This window comes from Peromyscus californicus, unplaced genomic scaffold (genome assembly GCF_007827085.1).
Source record: "Peromyscus californicus insignis strain IS unplaced genomic scaffold, ASM782708v3 Scaffold_9__1_contigs__length_137607984, whole genome shotgun sequence".
Classification (NCBI taxonomy): Eukaryota; Metazoa; Chordata; class Mammalia; order Rodentia; family Cricetidae; genus Peromyscus; species Peromyscus californicus.
Genome location: NW_026294617.1, coordinates 118,636,717 through 118,659,724, shown reverse-complemented (window position 1 = coordinate 118,659,724; position 23,008 = coordinate 118,636,717). Strand labels below are relative to the sequence as shown.

At 38.2% G+C, this 23,008-nt stretch overlaps 1 protein-coding gene across 3 annotated transcripts in view; it reads right to left on the bottom strand.

Moving 5' to 3' along the window:
* Unc5c (unc-5 netrin receptor C) overlaps positions 1-23,008 on the bottom strand; it is a 357,131-nt gene that overhangs the window by 70,313 nt on the left and 263,810 nt on the right. For all 3 annotated transcript variants that reach the window (XM_052732282.1, XM_052732283.1, XM_052732284.1), the window contains exons 5-6: positions 5,540-5,720; positions 1,281-1,448 (exon numbers count right to left, since the gene is read on the bottom strand). In XM_052732282.1, coding sequence (XP_052588242.1) covers positions 1,281-1,448; positions 5,540-5,720 — 349 coding nt within the window. The remainder of the gene's footprint in view (positions 1-1,280; positions 1,449-5,539; positions 5,721-23,008) is intronic.

The following is a 23,008-nucleotide window of genomic DNA, read 5'->3' as shown; positions in this document are numbered from 1 at the left end:
TCCATACTTCAACTCCCAATTACCCAGAGCAGTGACATTTGCTTTGCTGTAGCTCAACAATATGTGCCTGTTACTTAAAGCACTAGCACATATTTATGTGTGTGTTTGTGTATGTGGTGTGTGTGTATGTACTGTGTGTGTATGTACTGTGTGTGTGTGTGTACAGCCATATTGTTCTTTCGACTCAAACTGATCAATGGACTCTGAATTACATAAGTCATAACCTAGGTGAAATAAGGGACAGTGTATGGTAAAATCTGAACTTCTACACTTACCTATAAGTCAAAATTTGTTCAATAAATAAGAGCCCTCAAAGGTTCAGTACAGGAACCCATTTTAATACTTGGAATCAATACTTGAAAATGTAACCCATGGATTACATTTTTCTCTGTGCTCACTTCTGAGAAATGTTTTATGAAAGGATGAGCAGTAAAAACAAAAATTGGGCAAAGCAAAGAGAGCTAAGTCTGTGTATACAAACACTGAAATTGATAATAGAATCCCTAACCATTGAGTACACTGAATTTATGGATTATTTCAAAACAATTTTATCTTAACTTCTGGATGTATTATATGACTAGGCATTTTAATGTGTTTGGGATTTTGTTTGGATTTGGGTAACTATTAACTCAAATTTACCTGGAGTCAAGAGCTGGTAGAAACATAAAATACTACAAGATGATGCCAAGTGGCAGAGGGATGCAATCTTGGTATAAAAACCACTGCAAATAATTCATAAGACAGATGACCAAGATGTACAGATAATAAGTGCTGGCCATGTTGTATTTTCCAAATCCATTATCTCAGGTGTCACAAAGCTTAGCCTTTCTTTTAATTCATTCCAAATGTTTTATTTGCCCCTGTCCAGAAACTGACACTACATATCAACTATTTCAGGATAAAACATTTTCTAAATTTCAGTTCCTATTAATTTTCATGATTTTCTGAAGATCAAGGGTTGTTATTTCTAACGTTATGTGGTTTTCAATGTTGTTCAAATCATTTGAATTATAGTAGTGCAATTTTGCCTCTGGCAGTTTCACTGAGAAGCATAGGATTATATTCATGGTTGTTTGTTCTCTTATAGAACTTTGCATATTTAGGTGATAAAGTTAAGGACTCTTTTGGAGGAAGGTTTAACTTCTTGGTAAGGTAAATACTGAACGTAGAATGGATTTAAATAATGTTTATCACACATTTAAGTCAAGATTAGGTATCTAGTTCTAGTATACGTTTTCAGAATGATAGAAAATATTTGGAAGGAGATGATATGTATTTACCTGGGCACAATGTAGTGCATGCTATTTTCTGCACACTCTGTCCCTCACAGAAGGCCCCACCATTTAGTGGGGCAGGATTGGTGCAGGTTCTTGTACGTTTCTGATATCCTCGTCCACAGCGGCTGTTACACACAGACCACTCTGTCCAAGTGGACCAGCCACCGTTAACTGAATGAGACAAACCACAAATGGTAGGTTAAACACATGGGAACATACAGCACACAAGCCACACACAGCATAAAGACTAGAATCATTCCCCATGTAGCCATAAAAAGAACAAGATTTCAATGCTAGAGGAGGCCATGGATATCATTTCAGAGTTTTGTTGTATAGCTGAAAAATCTAAATCGAGATATATAAAATTATTTTCCATGAGTTACTCACTTATAAAAATAAATAAGACTATGTTCTCTTTTCCTTGGCTAACATTCTTAAGAAAAAAAATATCCCTTTACCTAGTTAAACTCCAAAAATTACTTTTGACAGCTTATCTCACATAACAAATGTTTACATCTGGATGCCAAGCCTGTGAACCTAAGCCTGGGAACTAAATAAAATCACTTTGACTATCTAAAAAACAAATGATTAATTATTTTTCTTCAGCATTTTCAAACTTCACAGCTTTTCAAGGAATTTTATCCAGTTTCACAAACCCGCAAACCTATATGAACCAAATAACAGAATTGTATCTTCCAGTATCCTTGTTTTAAATAAATTGGCCATCTGATTGAGCTGGCAATTGGTTAGTATATTTGAAATAGATACTCATATTGCGCAGAAAGGCTAATTATGGTATGTGATGGAGGGGTCAATTGTATGTGATTACAAAACAAGAATTCCACACAACTCACTATTCATTTCTGGACATCTGCCTCTAGAAAATATTATGATATTTTTAAAAAGTAGTTCAATAATTTGTGTATATATATATATATATATATATATATATATATATATATATATATATAGTTTTTTTGAGACAGGGTATTCTTTGTGTAGTTTTGGTGCCTTTCCTGAATCTGTCTCTGTAGACCAGGCTGGTGTTGAACTCACAGAGATCTGCCTGGCTCTGCCTCACGAGTGCCAATGCCACCCAGCGCTTATATAATTTTTTAATGAAGTAATTTTAAACATGAATTGTTTGCTGCTAGTTAGAACACTATGGAACAAGTTTCCTTGAGGTAAAGAAGGTTAGTTACTGAATCAACACAGATTTTACACATGCAATGCTAATTATTTGCTCCAAATTATATTTTCTAGGAAATCTGTTAATCAGGAAATAAACATGACTGCATTTCAGACATGAACAAAGGTATCTTCATAAAAGATTTCTAACATAGTGATAAATAATTAGAAGCACTTATGATGTTAAATATAGGAAAATGTTAAGTTGTACAATTATGCCATTAAAATAATAAAAGAGGGGGTTGGGGATTTAGCTCAGTGGTAGAGCGCTTGCCTAGCAAGCGCAAGGCCCTGGGTTTGGTCCTCAGCTACGGGGGAAAAAAATGATAAAAGAGGAGGTTATGTAATAAAACATAGATGTTTAACATTGTACATTAAATAAAAGTAACATGTGTAGTTATTATCTTAATGTACTACCTATACATATAAAATACCAGTGGTATCATATTGATTTCAAAAACACTATCTGTAGATGATAGGATCAAAGACAACTTCTTTGACCTTTTTTTCCAAATTTTCTCTGATGAATATACATTTATAAGCCAAAAGTGAGAGTAATGAAAAAGCAGATATAAAATAGATTCAGAATATGAAATGATGAAATGTTTCTATCGACTGATGAGCCCAACCTATGAGCCTTGGACAACTCACTTTATGGAGCCATGAAAAGCATGAGCAGATGGTTGACAGGTAGGGTTTCAGCTAGAGCTCCCAAATCAAGTTCCCTGCTAAGATTTCTAGCATCTCAAATGTTACAATGTTGTCATGTATATTGTTTACTAACATGGGAAGCTGAGATTCTAAGTTACATGTACAATTTCCAGTCTGTTGACATTCTGTCTTTTCTAAAAATCAGAAACTTTTAGACATTTTTTTTTTTGCAGATACTGGACACATCCCTCAATTTACAGAGAAAGAGAAAAGGACTCTAAACTTACAAGTTAAAAAGCTAGATAGTTGCTGATCAAGGCCTAGTGGCTTCATCTTTGGTCCTGACCCTTGTCTAAAAACGCTTAAGCTAATTATGTATGATCCTTCCTCATAACAATGTTGTCATTACATTTGCAGGTATTGAAATCATGCTATATCTAGAAAAAGATTTGTATCTATATTAAATACCTATAGGATGCATCTATTTATAGTGTGCCTTCATTAGTTATTTGTGATTGGCACATACTATGATTGGGCCCCATTGCTTCTTTGCATTTTAAATGTTGTTAATCAAGTGTTTCAGGCAGTTTAAACTAAGATAAAAAGTACAAAACAATTTCGTGTGATTTAAAGAATACAATTGCTTACAATTCAACATAGCCATTATCTGGACTAGGAAATTAAACTCCAGAGTAATCAGAGGATTAAAAAAAATTGGAATGCTTCTGTTCTGTAATTAAAATGGCACTTTCAAAGTATCTCTGTGCAGCCTCTGGAACATCATGATGATTTCTGTTTTTGTGTCTCCTCATTTTGTCAGTGATACAACCACACAATGGTACTGTCAGAGAGGGAGCAAATTAATCTCTCTGTCTCTTTCTCTCCCTGTCTCTCCCTCTCTCTCTCTCTCTCTCTCTCTCTCTCTCTCTCTCTCTCTCTCTCTCTCTCTCTTTCTATATATATATATATATATATATATATATATATATATATATATACTCTATAGGTTTCCTTTTAGTTTGATATGAGAATTAAACTGATGTAAGATGAATCAACAGGTAAAAAACACACAAAGGGATTCAACCCATGTTTATGCATCATGGGCACATCAAAAAGAAATAAAAAGCCACACATGCCATAAGAATTAACATGTATGTATGTGTGGAAGTAGACCCAAGAGTGGTAAGTTTTGAAAAGGTTACTAAGATTTACTGAATAAGATCTGCATGGAACTCTCCTGCTTTCAAGTTTCTTTCCTCAATGACAAGAAATTTATTTTCTTTTTCATGTATGGAAAGTAATTTTCCTGGGAACTTCTCTTGTATCTAAGGTAAAGAGGAAATTTGGGGTGATCTCTTCTGACTTGCTATTATTAAATTGCCTTCAACTTAAGAAAATGGCCAGAAAGTTGGAATGGAATATTCTTTGATACCGTATGTTATCTTAATCTTATCTCCTTTAGGGCTCTCTGAAGTAATTGTCAGGATATGCCCAGTGACAGTACACCCTTCATAGGCTATCAGAATCCAGGCATAAGGCTGACCACAGAACTAGGGAGGGGTAGCTTCACTATTTTCTGTGCAGAAGTAAAACTTGGATTCTTGTTCAAGAGGAAATGTCCTCTCAAAGACTTGGTGTTTATTTTTTTCTATGATAATATGTCAATATAATAAAGACCTAATGTTCTGAGAATTATGTAAATGTATAGTGTAATCTCTTAGTGTACGGAATAGCTGAAAGCTTAGCTGTGGAACGACTCGTCTTCTGAAATAGCTAGGGAATAATGGAGCGCCAGCTGCATAGGGAGGTAATAGCATTGATGCCACACCAAAATGGGGTGTAGAATTGTTTGACACTTGAAGAGAATCAATAGATTAAGAGATGATCAGGGTGAGAGGGGGTCAGATAATGGAAAGTCTTCCATGCTATGGGAGTGGCAGTCCCTTGATCACAGTTGTCTTTCTTATGGCCCCATAGTCCTTGGGTGGAGGCAAGAAAGCAAGTTCAGGGGTGGAGGGGACTGAATGTGTTTGCAGAATATGTTTGTTTCATCTTTCCTGTGTTTCTGTAGTTGTGGATCCGAGCCTAGATTTAAAGGAAAAAACCATTGGTCTGTCTTGAACTTTGTTCTGTCCCAAACTTAGTCAGGTCTTGTTGGTACTCATTCTCCTTGAGAAGTGAGATGTCCAAGAAGCAGTGGACTCTTGAGTAGGTTACCAAGGCTTACCAGGTGATAAGATTCACCACTCTTATGAGCCTCCTGGAAGTAAGTAAACCTTACAACCATGCACGAGCTTGCAAGGAACAGTAGTGGGAATTTAAAAGAGATTATTGGTAGTTGGATATTCTAAAATGAAATAATACTATTAATAAGAAAGAATGGCTTGACACATGCTGGACTGAAACCCTGGGCTCTCACTTACCATACACGATGACAGTGGCCGTGGTGCTTTTCCTCTTGGCAACAATGTTTTTGGCAACACAGGTATAATTTGCTGTGTCTGAGAGCCGGGCCTGCTTGATGATCAGGTTGTGATCAATAGTAATATAAAAATTTCGATCTTCAATAGGATCAATTATGTCTTCATTCTTTAGCCACTCCACCTAAAGATATACAAGAAAATTTGATAAATCCCCAGTCTGGACCCCTGCATGGCTGCTTGTCCTGACCTGGGTTTTGTAGTATGTATAACATCTTTTCATGCTATGAACCTCTGCCAAGGAGAGGAAAGTAACTTTCCGAGGTCATATTAGGTATCACTCACCTGCCAAACATGCTGATTCTGTCTGCACTACATTATTCTCAAATGTCAATGAACCAGTTGGGAAATACAGTGCTCAAATTGTTTTCACTTTGCCCTGCAGGCAGGAATGGAGAATGAGCACTGCCAAGTACAGAACCCAATCAAAAATAACAGGCAAAGCATTTCAAACCTAACCTAAACCTTTTGCTATTTGATTTGTTTACTCTTGGCAACTTACCTGCTGCTTTACAGAAAAGAATATAAGACTATAAAAAAGCTCAAAAGGCATCTCAGACATCATGGAGCACTAATAAAGCAACATTTGGATGATTTACCTGTAGCCTCTCTGCAACATATGGATTAAATTTCCCTGAAAATGCACAGACCTTAAAATGTAGCCAAACACATATTTGGAGATGCATATAAGCCAAAATATTCGAGGGGGTAGGAAAGTTTCCTTACCAACCCCCAACACAATCCAAATAGCTCGTAAATTGCACTCAAATCTCTTTTGAATAAATACTTTAGTATTCAAATCGTTGGTTCCTAGGTTGCTTTTGAAGAATCAGACCTAAGACATGACTATTCAACACTATCAAGCCATTGTTTTGCTATGCAAATACTATTGGTTTAACAACAGTTGCACTCTCCTTTCTGAATAAAAAAAGAGAAATATTCTCATACAAACTGTCCTTCTGGAGGGTAAACTGTTTTTTATCCTGGCAAGATTTGTTTCCTTGTGAACCAATTTTTCCATAAAGGAAAACAGCATTGATATTTACCACAGTTCAACTTTCCTCTTGCATTACAGCGGATGTGGACACAGGTAACCTTTAGTGGGAGGGAGTCAATATTGTTGCCATTTTCAAAATCTTAAAGAGCTTCCTCAGCACTGTAAGAAGTCTAGAAATTAATCTCTAAATCTGTCAGTGAACTCGAAACAGCACAGTTCTAAGTTACTTCTGTAAGGCAAGGGACGGCCAGTTACACTTCTCTAATCCACAGACAAGAAGCCAGCATTAAGAGGGAAACACAAAAAACAACCATACTCCTGAGAAACAGAAGTGGATGGAGGCACAGACGAGAGCCACTATTTGTAATCCTGCAAATTTGAAAGCCGTTAAACATTCATGATATTTGCACTAATAGTAGGGAGAAGGAGAATGGGATCCATTTAAAACTGGACTTTCAAATATGAACTTTGTTGTCAGATGCAGACCACCCATGATGCCAGTGACTACCTGTAATATATTTACATGTGTGTATATTCAAGGTCTCAAGACATACTACAGATATCTACTTGACAATACTGATAGTTGACTTGATTATTTCTTGGTCTAGTTTTGACCTTGAGTATCTGTCCTATTGTAAAGAAAACTTTCTTGCTCACTGAAGATGTGACTGCTGATTTTGTACTCAGAATAAGCCTTGTCTTGAGTGCATTTTGCTCTCCCTCCTTGAATGATATCCCTCAGACGTAGGGATTCTCTTTTCCTTGGATGTGTCTATGAGTTTACATTTTCTCCCACAATGTTCCTGTCTGTCATGGTTCTGTGCTACACAGACTCATAAGCACCAGCTGAGTCATTTCTGTGGTGCAGTTCTCCGAGGTTCCCCCGTGGGATCAGGAACATTTCTCCTGAGATTATATTTGAATTTTCAGTCTTCTTGTCTATCATTTTCTTTTTGCTCATGTTTTCCCTGCTCATTTTTCTTGGAGCACCTCCTTAAAGAATGATTACATTCATCCCTTAGGCCCATGGCTTGCTTCTGGGTTCTCTATGTAGACAGATAATCTGTTTAACAACAGTGATACTATTCTAATCACAGTTGACATAAAAAGAGCCCAGGGTGTATTACTAACCTCTAGTTTATTTAAAGAGCTTATTACATGGAAGAAAGAAGTCCATTTACACAGATGACAAACGATTTTGAGAGTCTGGCCTGAGTTTTTGGTGCATTATCTTTCTATTTTCATACATACAGCCACATTTTCTTCCAATGTCTCCATGGTGGGACATCTAGGACCCGAGAAGCTCCTGTGTTGAAGTGAGTGCCTCAGGTTCTTGAGGAAGGGCACTGCCTTTCTTATCTACTTACTGGCTGTTTTGATCACAGCAGTTCTGCTTTGAGCAGTTTTCCGTGTTGGCCTATATGCCAGCCTTGTAAGAAATAATGGGTTGCAGTATTAGAAAACAGCACAGAGAGGAAGAGGGGAGCTCTGGTAAAGTCTCACACTGCCCTGCATTCCTGTACCCTTGATGTGTTCTACCCTCTGCTCTAAGATCAGACCCTCCTGTGTAAACAGGTCAGGGTTCTTCTGCTGTGGAACCAGGCAACAGAATCCTTCAGAAAGCCATCTTAGAATGTCGACTTTTTCTGTTCCTCATCTAAACGTCATGCCTTTTGATGTCCGTGTTTCCTCTGAAGTCTTTCTAAGTGGAAGGTATTTGGTTTCCTAAGTACGACAAACCCCTGAGCCTGTTTTTGGGTAAGTGCCTTTATTTTACACTGGTGTTCCAGACCATTCTCTCTCATCTCTCTTGCTTTTGATCTCAGGTCATGAGGTATCACCTGATACCTACATTACTTTCGCAGGAATCTTCATGTATCTAGGCTATTGTCATCTTATCCAGCACAACTTCTAATTATATTAATAACCATAAAGATGACACATCTGATTTCTTCCCCTCCCCCACCCAGTATTGTATCTACCTACAATAATCTTATCCTTTTAGGTCACACATCTTTTGTAGAGGTTTTCAACATTGGCTTCACAGTAGGGTAACTTGGAGAATGTTTCTAATATATCAGTTCTAAATTTGACACAGAAAATAAATCTCCTCCCCCCTGCTAAAAAAATAAGGATTCTCAGTCTAAAGAGTTCTACCCTCGGTGTTTTTAAATCTCTCTTAAGGGTTATAAGTTACTGTTAAATTACTGACTTTTAAAATGAGATCTCTAGACTGACAGTGCTAATACCACCTGAGGAGCAAGATGGGTTGCACAGTCTCAGGCTCTGCCCACCCAGACACACTGATCCAAGTCGGGCATCCACACATGAGCTCCAGGCCCACTCTGTGTACATTTTGGAAGCATTAGTGTAACTTTTGTCCATATCACTCTGAGTCACCTAGCTGTGGGTGCAATGTCCACTTACCCTCTCCTTTTGCCACTTTCTGTCTTCCATGCTTCTTTTCTCTAGGAGCCCTTACTCAACAGTCCTCTTCCAATATTATCTCTCCCTCTTCTGTATCACCTTGTCCATCTTTCTTAAATGTGACCTGGCATCTACCTTGATGCACAAATCTTGCATCATGCTCCCAACTTCACTCTTTAACTTCAGTACCTGCATGCCCTATACAGCTCTGTGTCTGGAAGCAGAACACAGATGCCCCAGCCATTGTGGAATGGCTCATGACAAATTCATGGAAGCAGAATAAGGACCTTTAGCTTGGCCATGTCACACTGTAGTTTTATCTGTTGGCTCCACTGTCTTAGACAACTGCTTCTTGCTTTGCCCTTCATCCTTAAACGTTGCTTCCTTGTCTGTCTTTATATCATCTAACATCACAGGGACAACAGGCAATCAGGAGAGTGTCTCTGAGTTCCCAGGCTGCCTATCTACTGCTATGGCTCACTATCTGAGGGAGCTCTCTGGGCTCCTATAAGGCAACCTAGATTGGTGCTTTCTATTACTTTATCACTCTCTTATTCAAGGGTAAATCCTAGAAGCTCTCTTTGTCTTAAATCATTCAAACATTTCTCTCTCTAGAATAATTTCCATAAACAGACAAACATACTGTTATTTTTAAAAACTCCAAGCAAAACCTTGCCCACCTATTACCACTTCTATTCATTCTCACACTCCTCTGTGGGTCTTCTAAGAATTCCTGGAAGACTGACTTACACTTCCTGTCACTCCCTGCCTTCTTCATTTTTACTGAACCCATCATAATCCTCCTCCATGTTCACTTTCATTGAGGTTGTCCTCAGTTGTGTGTGACTTTGACACTATGTGGGTAGCGCTTAGGACCCATCATACTTGCTCAGCAGCAGCGTGTAACACTGTTAGTTCCTCTCTCCTTCCTACTTGTTTTCTCTGGACACAGCACATTCCAGGATCTGTCCCAGTTCACTCATCCGCCTCAACTTCCTTGATCAAATTTGTACCAGCATGGTCTTGCTCTCTTCTTTTGTACTCAGATTCACTTCCTTGGTAAGCTCATTCAGCCTGCTGCGGATGACTCTCGTACTTATTTCCACTCCAGATTCCACCCATGATCTTTGGGCTTACATATCTGCTGTCTTGCAATGCCTTCGGTTGTCTGATAGTGTCCTTCTGAACAGACTTTTGCCACCTTCTCTTCCTGTTGTCTCAGATATCCCAGTCAAGGCCATGTTCAGCCTGCAGCTAGTTGAAGGTACTCCTTGGGTGTCTATTGCATTCTTCCTCCCTCAGACCATTCATTATTGAGTAGTACAGCAATATTCTTACTCCTTTCTCTTCCACTACTATGGTGGATCCACTAAATGGTGACTTGGTCCTTCCAAGTACAAGTCACCATTTTTCTTTTGGATTGCAAGAAGAATCTTTCATCTTACCTTTTATGTTTCCTTCTGCTCTTCAATATTTTGAGAGACGTAGGAATCTTCCAAAATATGCTACATATTTCCAGACCTCCAGTGACTCCTTAGTTAACTCAATGTCAACTCCAAATCTTTACAATGAATTAGCATTGTAGGAGTCCCATGCTGCAAGAAAACTCTGGCCTTTCAGAGCTTGACTCTCACTCTTCCCGTGGCATTATCTGTTAAGTATGTAGGCTCTGCTGCAGAAGACTCCATACAAACCAGTGTGCTCTTTGTGGGAAGATACTGAATTCGCTGGTGCTGCTACATCTTTGCGAATCAACCTCCCCTGAGATGGCTTTATGCTCTGTTTTCCTCACCCCAGCTCATACCCTTGTTCAGGCATCACATTTTCAGTATTTCAGCTCCTGGTCAGCCTTTGAACCTTCAACCCCCATTTGTGCCGACACCCTCAACCTCTCCCCTTCTTTCATTTTGTTCATCTAATTTACTAAAATTTTACTAATTCTGTTTCTCTACAATATAAGATGCATGAATTTTTGATCTGGTTTTTGGTTGCTATATAGCCCAAGCTGACCTGGAATACACTATCCTCTTGCATGAGTGTTTTAAGTGCTATAATATACAGCATGGGCTACAATGCCAAGCTCTTCTTTTTTTTTTCTCCCTTTTCCTTGTATTAGTGCTGTTTCTTATGCTCTGAACTGGTATATAGTCAATGCTTAGCCAGTATTTCCTTACAAATGAATGAAAACAGGACACATCGTGGAGTAAAATCTATTATAAACTTTTAGGTTCCCGTAAGTGTTTGGCTGTAAGAATTAAGACTACACACTTTTAGTGGGGACCAGCCCTTTAAACATGATTTTAGTTAAGTAGATTTAGCAATGGCTATTTTTCTGCTGGGGACTGTGAATTCAAATCCCCAGCCCTTGAGGATAGCTGCCTCACCTCTATGTGGCCTTAGCAGAGACACATGAGATGGAAGATGAGCTCCAGTTACTCTGGGAGACTCCCAGTACCCTGTTGCCATCTGAATCCATATCTATCTATCCTACAGTCAATGTGTCTTTCTTCAAAGGTGGGATGTGTGCACAGTATAATTAAACCTGTATAACTCCTGATAATTAAGAAAAAAGAAGGGGGTGGTTGAGTAACTTCTATAAACTTATCTAGAAACAGAACTGTTGCAAAATAGCTTTCTAAGAAGTTGGGCCTGTAGCTTCCTAAGAAGTTGGGTCTGTGACTTAGTGGTAGGGTGCTTGTCTAGAATGATTGAGAACCAGGATTCACTCTCTACCATGGAAAAATTAAAAAACAACAAGCGAACAAACAAAATGGAGTCTGGGTATGTGTTTGAGTTGGTAGTATGTGTAGTTAGAATGCAGTAAGTCCTAGCTTTGATCCCCAGCCTACACAAACTAAGTGTGGTGGTGGGTAACTGCAAGAGAAGGTTATCAGGTGGTGGAGCAGATGTTCAAAGTCATCCCAGGCTACATGGTAAGTTTTAGGCCCCCAGAGACACACAAAACTCTGTTTCAAAAAGGAAAATAATATCAGTCTGTGGTTTCACCTCATCTGCAAACCCTGAGTATAGACTGTGTGTAGGCAATGTGTCAAGTGCTGGAGATCAGATCATTGAGAGCCTGCTGATAGAGTTCTCTACAGAGGAGAGTTGGTATATGCACGATTGCAACAGGACATGTGTTAAGATGAAGGGAGTCCAAAGCTGAAAAATATGGAGAAGGGCCCTTGGAATGTGGAGTGGACTCTTCACTTGCTTTTGGTGATGGGGATATTTAAGGAAGGGCACATGCTTGGGTATAGGCTGCAGATCTTAGATGATGGTATGTGGAAAGAAGAGTATGAAAGGCTCTGTAGTTTCTGGTTTGGGCATCTGTGTGCAGGACTGTATTATAGAAGACAGAAACAATCTGAGGACTAAGATAATGAGTTGTGGTTGGCCCAATCTCATGAAAAATCCATGCAGGAGAGCATGGTGCTGGCAATAGTTTAATTTTCAAAATTGTGTTGCTTTTTTGTAAACAGTGAGTTTTGAAACACTTAAATCCTGATGACTTTTTCTTGGGTCAGCTTTATCTTAACATTTAAAAAATGGAAGGCATTGATTTAAAATGATATTTACAGTGCAAGTGGGCTGAAATAATATTTAATTATTATTTTTGGCTTAGACAAACTGTAACAGATATCATAAAAACTTACATGTATAGAAGAGAAAAATACACGAAAGTAATTCTATTTATCATGGAAAAGACTGAGTCAGCAAGAGAAATCAATATGCAAGAGCTGTAACATCTAATTTAAAAAAAAATGTTTCATGTGCTAGCTCCAGAATTAGCAGTGCCAGAGAAAATTTCTCCCCCATTTTGAAGTAATTCCTCAGATACAGTATATATAAAATTATTTAAAAAAACCCAGAAGCTTTCATTGTGCTATGTTTTTAGCATGTTGAATAGTAATTACTTAAATTGTTTCAATGATATTTCTTCACAATGCAGTCTTGGTTAGTCAAGTATCAATACCTGCTCTGGCCTTTAATTCTCTTCATATTTTAGTTAGTCCCACATTTTTCTCTTTTATCTTCCACCTCTCCCACTTGGCAAATGGATTTATACAACAGGGAACTCTTTCTGAGTTAGTAGTTATCTTTAGCTGTGTATAAAACACTCAAGAAGACAGAAAAATAGGTTGAAGTTCAGAAAGCAATAAAAGGTTTCTGCCACAAACCATGACTTGACACGGCTGCGGTGATGCCCTGCACCATTCAGTTTTTGTTCTCAGGTTCAGTAACTGTAGCCTTTGCTGTCATTTAGAGACATATTTGATGTCATTTTCCCAAGTGTTTAAAAACATGGGGTTTTATTAAAGGTGAAAAGAATAGCTAGGAAGAAATATCAGAATGTTGTATTTGTACATTCTACTGTCACGTTTGATTTGAGTCATCCCACTATGTATAGTTGAGAATCTTCCCTTAAAAGGCATTTCCTAATGTTTCAAAGACAAGAGATGAATTGACTGCCCGAGTTCAAAGTTGGGCTTGGTCGTTTTAGGTTATATGTGTCTACTTTGGGTTGGTTTCCCAACTATACAACTTATGCTGCTCATTTATAAAATGAGAATAATTCTAGGCCACATTTTATAAGGATTTTGGGATCAAATGCTCTATGCATAACATACAATCAATAGTTTAAAATTATCATTAATATTTAATTAAGAATATACTAAAGGAGGTGAGAGTGAGACAAATGTAAAGAACTCAAAAATGAAATATATTATATTAATCTAAAATTGCTTGAAACATGCCAACGTCTGAGTTCTTTTATCCTTCAATAAGATTTATCTTCTTTCAAGTCACCTTCATTAACTCTTAAATGATAATCTAGCACTATGTAAGTAAGTATGGAATAGACAAATAGTTGTTTGGTAGATATTAAATACAACTTTTAATTAACTTGTATAAATGCTTTCTAATCCTATTAGAAGATGTCATCATTACATCACTTTCTAAAAGCACTATGTAGAATGTATTTGTAGTAAAGGATATTTTATCAATATTAAATCTGATGTTCATTTCTACTTTGGTAATAAACATAAGAAATATAAATATATACACTCATATATATGGATAAACATATATATTAGTCATTCCTCATATATATTTCAAGTTACTCCCCAACACTTGTTCTCTATGACATCACTCTCCTTACCCCATCTCCAATGTATGGCATGTATCTCATGATCTCTATCACTTTAACTAGGTCTTCAGGGATGAGATTTCCTTCTAGTCACTTCAAAATGAAAGATGTTTAAAAATATTTTCAATGGGTACACTTTTTTAAAATCAAGCAGCAACCCATTATGATCTATCCTAAAGAAACTATCTCTTTGCACACACACAGGAACTGAAATTCATAATGTTAAATCTAGACATCCTGTGGTTTGTGATATTCTTGCTCTGCAGCAAGTATGCTGAGTGAGAACATGATATAGTTCTGCAAAGAAAAATCTGACATTGTGAATCCTGTTTCAACATTCAATCAAAGAACAGCAAACAAAAATTACACTCATACAATTCTAGCTGAAAGTATCAGCAAATAGGCAAGAGAGAACATTTATCCAGAAGATATAACCTGAAAGTTTATGTACCACTCCAAAAGTCATCTGCAGTTCTAGGTTGCTAAGATTTTACCCTCAGAAACTGCAGCCACTGGTGATTAATATTGTTTTACTGCTTAGACCTTCTGATCCCCTTGGTCACCAACAAGGTACTCAATATTTTTGTAGCTCCCCACTGAATCTGATGTGTTTCTCCTTTTCAACAGACATGTGTTGGCCTTTTTAGCTTGTAAAAGTTACAATGTTGTTTGCCCCCATCTAGTCACTTGCTCACTCAGTCTTCAGACAGCAACTCTCTGGAGTAATGCCCATCATTCTACACAAATTTTACTTTCAAAGAAAACCAGTCATCCTGTCTAATTTTCAAATGCAAAGGAAACTTCTCTTACTGACCTTGCTATGGCAAGTAGCTGCTCTGGGTGTGTCTTGGAAAACACTATCTTATATGTTTTACATGCTGCTATGCAAACTTCTCAGTGGCCTATTATATTCCCTTTCTCATTTACATCAGTAGCCTTTAACTTTGTGCTCCAGAATTGTCCAAGAGTCCTTTACAGTCTCTATGCCTAGAGCCCATTGGAAAGGCTGTGATTTTACTGATTTAAGAAGGGCCCAGGCATTAGGATTTTTGAATCTCTACAGAGAAGCCCCACTGCAACTCTGCATGAAACCTGAAGGCTTCTGTGCATTGGATGGACATATCCTTCCTTCACTTATGGCTGATAACTTCCAAACCATCAATACCAGTCTCAGATTTCCTCAAGTTCTGTCTGTATTTCCAATTCTAGATAATTCCATCTAGATGTTCAACAAATATGAAAAGCATAACAAATGCAGGATCAATAATAATCTCTTTTCACATTGATCTCTCTTTCAACTTGATATCTTACTGTTTATTTTAAAATAATGGAGGAAGGAGTAGTCTTTCAAGTTGAGTTTAATTCCTCTTCTACATTCTAAGACGTTCCTTATTTAACAAAGTATGTGCAGATAGTAACTATATACAATGCCATAAAATGCCCTCACTATACTTTAAAAAACCCAGTGACACAATTCAACACTTCAAAAGTGTTGAATTCTCCTAAGAGATGCTTTTGTCTAGATATTATCTGATTTGCTTATGGAAATCAATCAAGTAAGACCACACACAATTTGTATCACTTTAAGGAACCAAATTTCAAAAATGTACAGTCAATGAAACTATTTTCCTATGGTGGGGAAGATGTAAGACTCAAATAGACTTGACTGCAATCTTTACCTCTACAAGAGGAAGGACTACCCAGCTAGAGGTTGCAGGAGGATTCAATGAGATAGCAGAATGGAAGTATGTGGAAAGCTAGTCAATAGACTTAATGGCTTTTCCCCTTGTGCTAAACTCAACTCAGAGGTTACTGTCAAAATAGGTTTTTTTAAGTGTCTCTGTTAAAGAGTATGTATATTTAAATTTCTAATATAATCATAAATGTAAACACTTGGGAAGAATATGGCTTTTACTTTATCACCGTAAGGAAATCCAAGAACACTAGATTCTAAATCCTCACATTGGAGGCCAGTGAAATGGCTCAGTAGGTAAGGGTGTTTTTCTTTACACTTGATGACTTGAGTTTGATCCCTGGGACCCACATGTTGGAAAAAGAAGATTGAGGACTGAAAATTGTCCTCAGATCTCAACCCACAGGCTGTGTCTTACCTATGCCCCAAATAAATAAATGTAATTTAAAAATCTTCCGTTAGGAAACTCTCCTGATGATGGCCATGTCCATTGTTCACAGCCACAATTTCTTTCAGTATTTGTCCAGAAGAGATGTTGCAATTCCAGTCTTTGTGTATAAGGGTAGGTTCCCAGGTCTTGCTGTAAGAGGATCCTATGCTTAAGAATTCCCCTGATACTCTCATCACCCAGTTCAATTGATTGCACATGGGATTCTCCAAACACTAATATGATTTTAGTAATGAAAATGAGTGATTCCCAACTTGATTATGAGATCCAGGATTGAAGCATACTATCCCCATTATGTGTTCCTAGAAAAGGTGTATAAAACTGCCAACTTAAGTTGTGTGGTTTGATTTAAGAAACAACATTTATGGTTCTTAGATACATGGTTTTATGGTTTCACAGTAACTGGTGTTTCATAAAAGTCAGTACTACTGGCTGTATTGTTAGAGGAAGCAAGGGTTTGCAATAAACCACTGCACAGGCTTCCATAGGTTCTAAGAGACCACTCCAACATTTCACAATCCTCACATTTTAAACATTGCCTAGTACCTTCTCCCTAAATACTTTATTTTTTTAGCTATACCATGAACAAAGACAGAAAAATATGTATGGTTCCCAATAACTTTTCTATTTAGAGCTCATAATTACATATGGGATAAATTGTGATTGGAAACTCATTTACCCACTTTCATTCACCCCTCATTTTCCTAACCAAATACCACAATAGTTATACTATCTACTACTGACCTCAAACTTCTAGCTAATATTGTTCTTATAGCTAAGTGGGTGTAAAATGGGGAGTTATTTAAATAAGATAGTCATTCAAACATTATTTCTAGTACTGCTTCATGATTTTATGTTAAAACTTCTGCTACAAATATAACTATGTTCATGTTTTACTATGAAAGAGTCAAACTCAAATATTTGGGGGTTTAGCAAAAAAAATTTAGAGTAAACTAGTAAAGCCTCTTCCTTAGTTCTTCCTTCTTCTCAGCCCCCTGAGCAAAAGGGGACTATGCCAGCATGATTCATATATGACGAATACTGAGTACCAGTGTAAGCAACAACTATTTTTCAGAACCATTATATGCCTTTTCTGAGCTGTTGTTTTTAATTCAAAGCATCACTGTAAGGGAAAAATTACATATGGATATTGCAATTATATTTTCTGACCAAATTTATTTGCTTCTCACAAAACAATTGGGATACTATATTGGAAACCTCAATAATACAAACTTTAGGATTGTACCCAATGAGATCTTTAGATGATAAATATGCACAGTGGAATATTGTTAAATGTTGAATATATAATTATATAAACCATATTTACTAAGAAATATAAACTTTGAATCCTGAATAAATCAACAAGCTTTATGTTAGGATATTCTGTGACCATATCAAAAGACAATGAGAGGATTTTTTATTATTAAGAAATGTTTTATTCATTCCACATACAGATCCCCCCACTCATCCTTCCTCCTGCTTCCCCCAGCCCACCCCCAATCCCCTCCTCTGAAAAGGTTTGGCCTCCCATGGGGAGTCAGCAAAGCCCAGCACATTCAACTGATGTAGGTCCAAGCCTCTCCCCCTGCATCAAGGCTGTACAAGGTGTCCCACCATAGGCAATGGTCTCCAAAAAGCCAGTTCATGCACCAGGGATAAATCCTATTCTCACTGTCAGGGGCTCCTCAAGCAGACCAAGCTACACAGCTGTCTTGCCCATGCAGAGAGCCCAGTCCAGTCCCATGCAGGCTCCACAGATGTGGGTCCAAAGTTCATGAGTCTCCACTAGCTTGGTTTGGTTGTATCTGTAAGTTTCCCCATCATGGTCTTGATACCCCTTGCTCATAGAATTCCTCATCCCTCTCTTCAACTAGACTTCTGGAGCTTGGCCTGGTGCTTGGCCATGGCTCTCTACCAAAATATTCTACAGATTCATTGCAATCTGCACCAAAATCTCAACACAAATTTTCACAGATCTCGAAAGAATAATACTCAACTTCATATGGAAAAACAAAAAACCCTGGATAGCCAAAACAATCATGCATAATAAAGCAACCTCTGGAGGCATCACTATCCCTGACCTGAAGCTCTACTATAGAGCTATAGTAATAAAAACAGATTAGTATTGGCATAAAGACTGACATGTAGACCAATGGAATTGAATTGAAGACCCTGACATGAATTCTTACGCCTATGGACATCTGATTTTTTACAAAGAAACCAAGACGGTGCAATGGAAAAACCAAAGCATCTTCAACAAATGGTGCTGGCATAACTAGATGTCAACATGCAGAAGATTGCAAATAGTCAATACCTATTGCCATGCACAAAACTCAAGTCCAAGTGGATCAAAGACCTCAATATAAATCCAGTTGCACTGAATCTTATAGAAGAGAAAGTAGGAAGTAGCCTTGAACATATTGGCACAGGAGACCACTTCTTAAATATAACACCGGTAGCACAGACACTGAGAGCAACAATCAATAAATGGGACCTCCTGAAACTGAGAAGCTTCTGTAAGGCAAAGGACACAGTAGATAAGATAAAACAAGAGCCTACAGAATGGGAAAAGATCTTCACCAACCCCACATCTGACAAAGGGCTGATCTCCAAAATACTAAAGAACTCAAGAAACTAGACATCAAAATATCAATCCAATTAAAAAATGGGCTACATCATGGTATCTCTCTCATTGCTTTCCCACTCCATCCCTGTTCCAGCTTGACCATCCCATTCCTTTATGTTCTCATCCCACATCCCCTACCCTCCATTGTCCACCCCTCACCCCCAAGTTTACTCATGGAGATTTCATCTATTTCCCCTTCCCAGGGCAATCCATGTGTTCCTCTTTGGGTCTTTCTTGTTGGCTAGCTTCTCTGGAGAGAGATACCATGATGGAGGGTTATATCACAGGGATAGAGAGAAACCTGTTGCTAGGGAAGTTGCCAGGAATCCCCAAGATTGATGACCCCAGATTGGATTACTAGAAATAGTGGAGAGGGTGCCTGAACTGAACTGGCTTACCCCAGTGATCAGATCAGTGAACACCCTAACTGTCATCACAGAGCTTTTCTCCAATGACTGATGTAGGCAGATGCAGAGATCCACAGCCAAACACTAGGCAGAGCTCCAGGAGTCCAGTTGGAGAGAGAGAAGAGGGATTCTATGAGCAAGTGCATCAGGATCATGATGGGGAAACCTACAAGAGACAACCAAACCAAACTAGTGGGAACTTAAGAAAGTTGGATCAATGGCTGTGGAGCCTTCATGGGACTGAACTAGGCCCTCTGCATGGCAAGAAAATTGTGTAGCTTGATCTGCTTGGGAGCCCCCTGGCGGTAGAGTCAGAATCCATCCCTGGTGCATGAGGGGGCTTTTTGGAGCCCACTACCTCTATGACAGGTCCACCTCCTGCAGCCTTGAGGCAGGGGGAAGGGCATGGATTTGCCTCTACTGGATGTGCCTCCCCATGGGAGGCCTTGCCTTCTTGTGGGGGAAGTAGGGGGTGGGTTGGGGAAGGAAGCTGGTGGGGGAAGAGGGATGAGGGGGATCTTTGATTGGTATGTAAAATGAATGAAAAAAATCTTAATAAAAAAAACGGACTGCAGATCTAAACAGAGAATTCTCAACAGAAAAATCTCAAATGGCTTAAAGACATTTAAGGAACTGCTCAACAACCTTAGTCATCAGGGAAATGCAAGTCAAAACGACCCTGAGATACCGTCTTACACCTGTCAGAATGGCTAAGATCAAAAACATTGATGACAGCTTATATTGGAGAGGATGTGGAGTAAGGGGAACACTCCTCCACTGTTGGTGAGAGTGCGAACTAGTATAACCACTTTGGAAATCAGTATGACAGTTTCTCAGAAAATTGGGAATCAATCTACCTCAAGACCCAAATAATACCACTCTTGGGCATATATCCAAGGAATGTTCAATCATATCACAATGACACTTGATTAACTATGTTCATATCAGCATTATTCATAATAGCTAGAACCTGGAAACAATCTAGATGCCCCTCAGCTGAAGAATGGGTAAGGAAAATATGGTACCTATACACAACAGAGTACTACTCAGCTGTCAAAAAACAAAGACATGAAGAAATTTGCAGGTAAATGGATGAAACTAGAAAATTTCATCCTGCATGAGGTAACCCAGATTCAGAATCACAAACATGGTGTTTACTTACTCCTAAGTAGATACTAGCAGTAAAGCAAAAGATAACCAGCCTACAACTCACAGCTCCAGAGATGCTAGGTAACAAGGAGGACCTTAAGAGGGACACATGGAATGCCCTGAGAAGGAGAAATAGAAGAGATCTCTTGAGTAAACTGGGTGTTAGGGGGAGCAATGGAGAGTAGGGGATGGGGGATGGGAGCATGGGGGAATGGGATGGTTGACCTGGAACAGGGGCGGAGTGGGAGAGCAATGAGGGAGATATCTTGATAGAGGGAGACATCATGGGGATGGGGAGAAACCTGATGTGAGGGAAGTTCTCAGGAATCCACAGGTGGAGGGACTGGGACTACTAGCAGTGGTGGAGGGGGTGCCTGAGCTGGACTACCCTGGTGATCAGATTGGTGAATGCCCTAACTGTCATCATAGAGCCTTCATCCAGTACCTGATGGAAACAGATGTAGGGCAGATTTCATAAGTCTTTTCTTTATACTTGCCGTGTCAACCCAAGAGTGGAGATTTTGCTTATATTATTGAATAACTTGTATACAACTTCATCTCCCTCTACAGTCTTACAAAATATAGACTGTGAATGCTAATGAAATTACAATGGGAATAACATTAATTTCCCACTAACTAGAAGTCTTTGAAGTTTAGATGCATAGAAAGATATAAACAGAGATTGTAGCAAACTGGAATGTCATGGTGGCTTGTGTATATTCACAATCATTTCACTCAGTTACCAAGGCTGAATTTTGTGATTTTTTTTCTTAGCACAACTTTTTATAACAATGAAGCCTAATTATTTTGAGAATTTTAATGCCTCTTAACAGAAATTTATTTATTTTGATAGAATAGAGATAAATAAATATGTAACTTAACTACATTTTTACCAATAGGGCTATGCAATTTTCTGTTGTATAAAGGAAGAGAAGATGACTTAAATTCTTTACAGAGAACGTTCTCATTTTGTGAAAGGTATTCAGCCCCTCAATGGTCACTAGCACCCTGTACCCTTTTAACACAAAACTTGCTGACCCTTGGATTGATTAAGGTAGTGTCTAATCATATATGCCAATATAAGAAGCCAAGCACCTTATACTTTTCTATTCTCCTCCCCTGTGAAAGACAGATGTGTTGTGTCTAATTATTCACTGATTGGTATCGGGAGAAACATTAACATAATTGGCACATTTGTCCTAATTAACCAAGGAAACTGCCACATGCCATCCAAGATGAAAAAGTGACTCCAGCAACCATTATGTAGAAAAATTCACATCTATCAGAAAGGTTATATTGTTAATAGCAAATTGGGGACCACTGTGCTAGAACACTGCACTAGAAAATGACACAACAGAATTCTGAAGTGTGTGCACACCTATGAGAGTGGGGATTTGGCGGAGAATAGCATATAGGTACATTAATCAAACAAATGGGAAAAGCAATTATTGGGCAATTATCAAATGCACACTCAGCCAAGCTAAGCTTCTCAAAGTACATTTGCTAGCTTCTGGGAGTCTGCTGAGTTTCACTGATTGGTTTACAAGTGACAAGTCTGACGTATTATTGTTGTTGTTATTATTATTATTATTATTATTATTAAATCATTTAGTTGCTTTCACCTCAAAATACAGTAGATTTCAGAAAATATGAGCAGTTTTTATGATCTTTAGTAATCACATTGTACACAGAACCTGTTAGGTCACTGTTTAAGGGTTGGACATTACTGTCAGTTTTTCCAGATATTTCTCTTGAGGGAATGATTCAGTTTGAGCTGTACTTGCAGACTGGTTAAAATACAGATGCTGATGAAGTGGTTGTGTGTGGGGTGGGAGTACCTACAATTTTACCTCTCAGTAAAGCTCTCAGTTTGTGTCCACATAGATAAGCTATGCACCACATGTCCTTGATGACTCTAAAAGACATCTATAGGGAATTAGCATTCTGTATGGCCCCACAGTGGTGTTTGGCTCAACCTACGCACAGATTTGAAGTTCCAGGATTCTTTTCTTTCTTTCTTTTTTGCTTGCTCCATTTGCAATAGATATCTTACTGTCCCTTTTGAATAGCTCAAATAACCAAGAAAGCATTCCAACAATGGTAGGCCATATTGGCCATGCAGCTATTTGCTTCTCAGATTTGCAGTAAAATAAATATTCATCTGCTTCTTCTCTGATGGCCATTATTCAATATTCTTTACACCTTTTAGTAGGGCTGTGAAAATAAAGGTACTTTATGTGCTCTAAGAAGTGTTAGTCTTCATGCAAGTTGAAATTCTATCTTTAGGCAATTGTAAAAATAAAATGGGCAAAGAATTAAGAAATTCAAATGGAAACTACAGTGACATTTTGCTCAGTTGTTGTAACTTCTGCAGAACGAAGGGTTTTGCCAAGAAAGGGAATTTGTTTTCCTCCCTTAATTGCACATATGTCTGGCTCATTGCTTTTGAGAGCTGAATGTACACAGACCATATTGTGGAGGCGAACTAGTCTTCAATTCTGTAAACTTCTAAAACT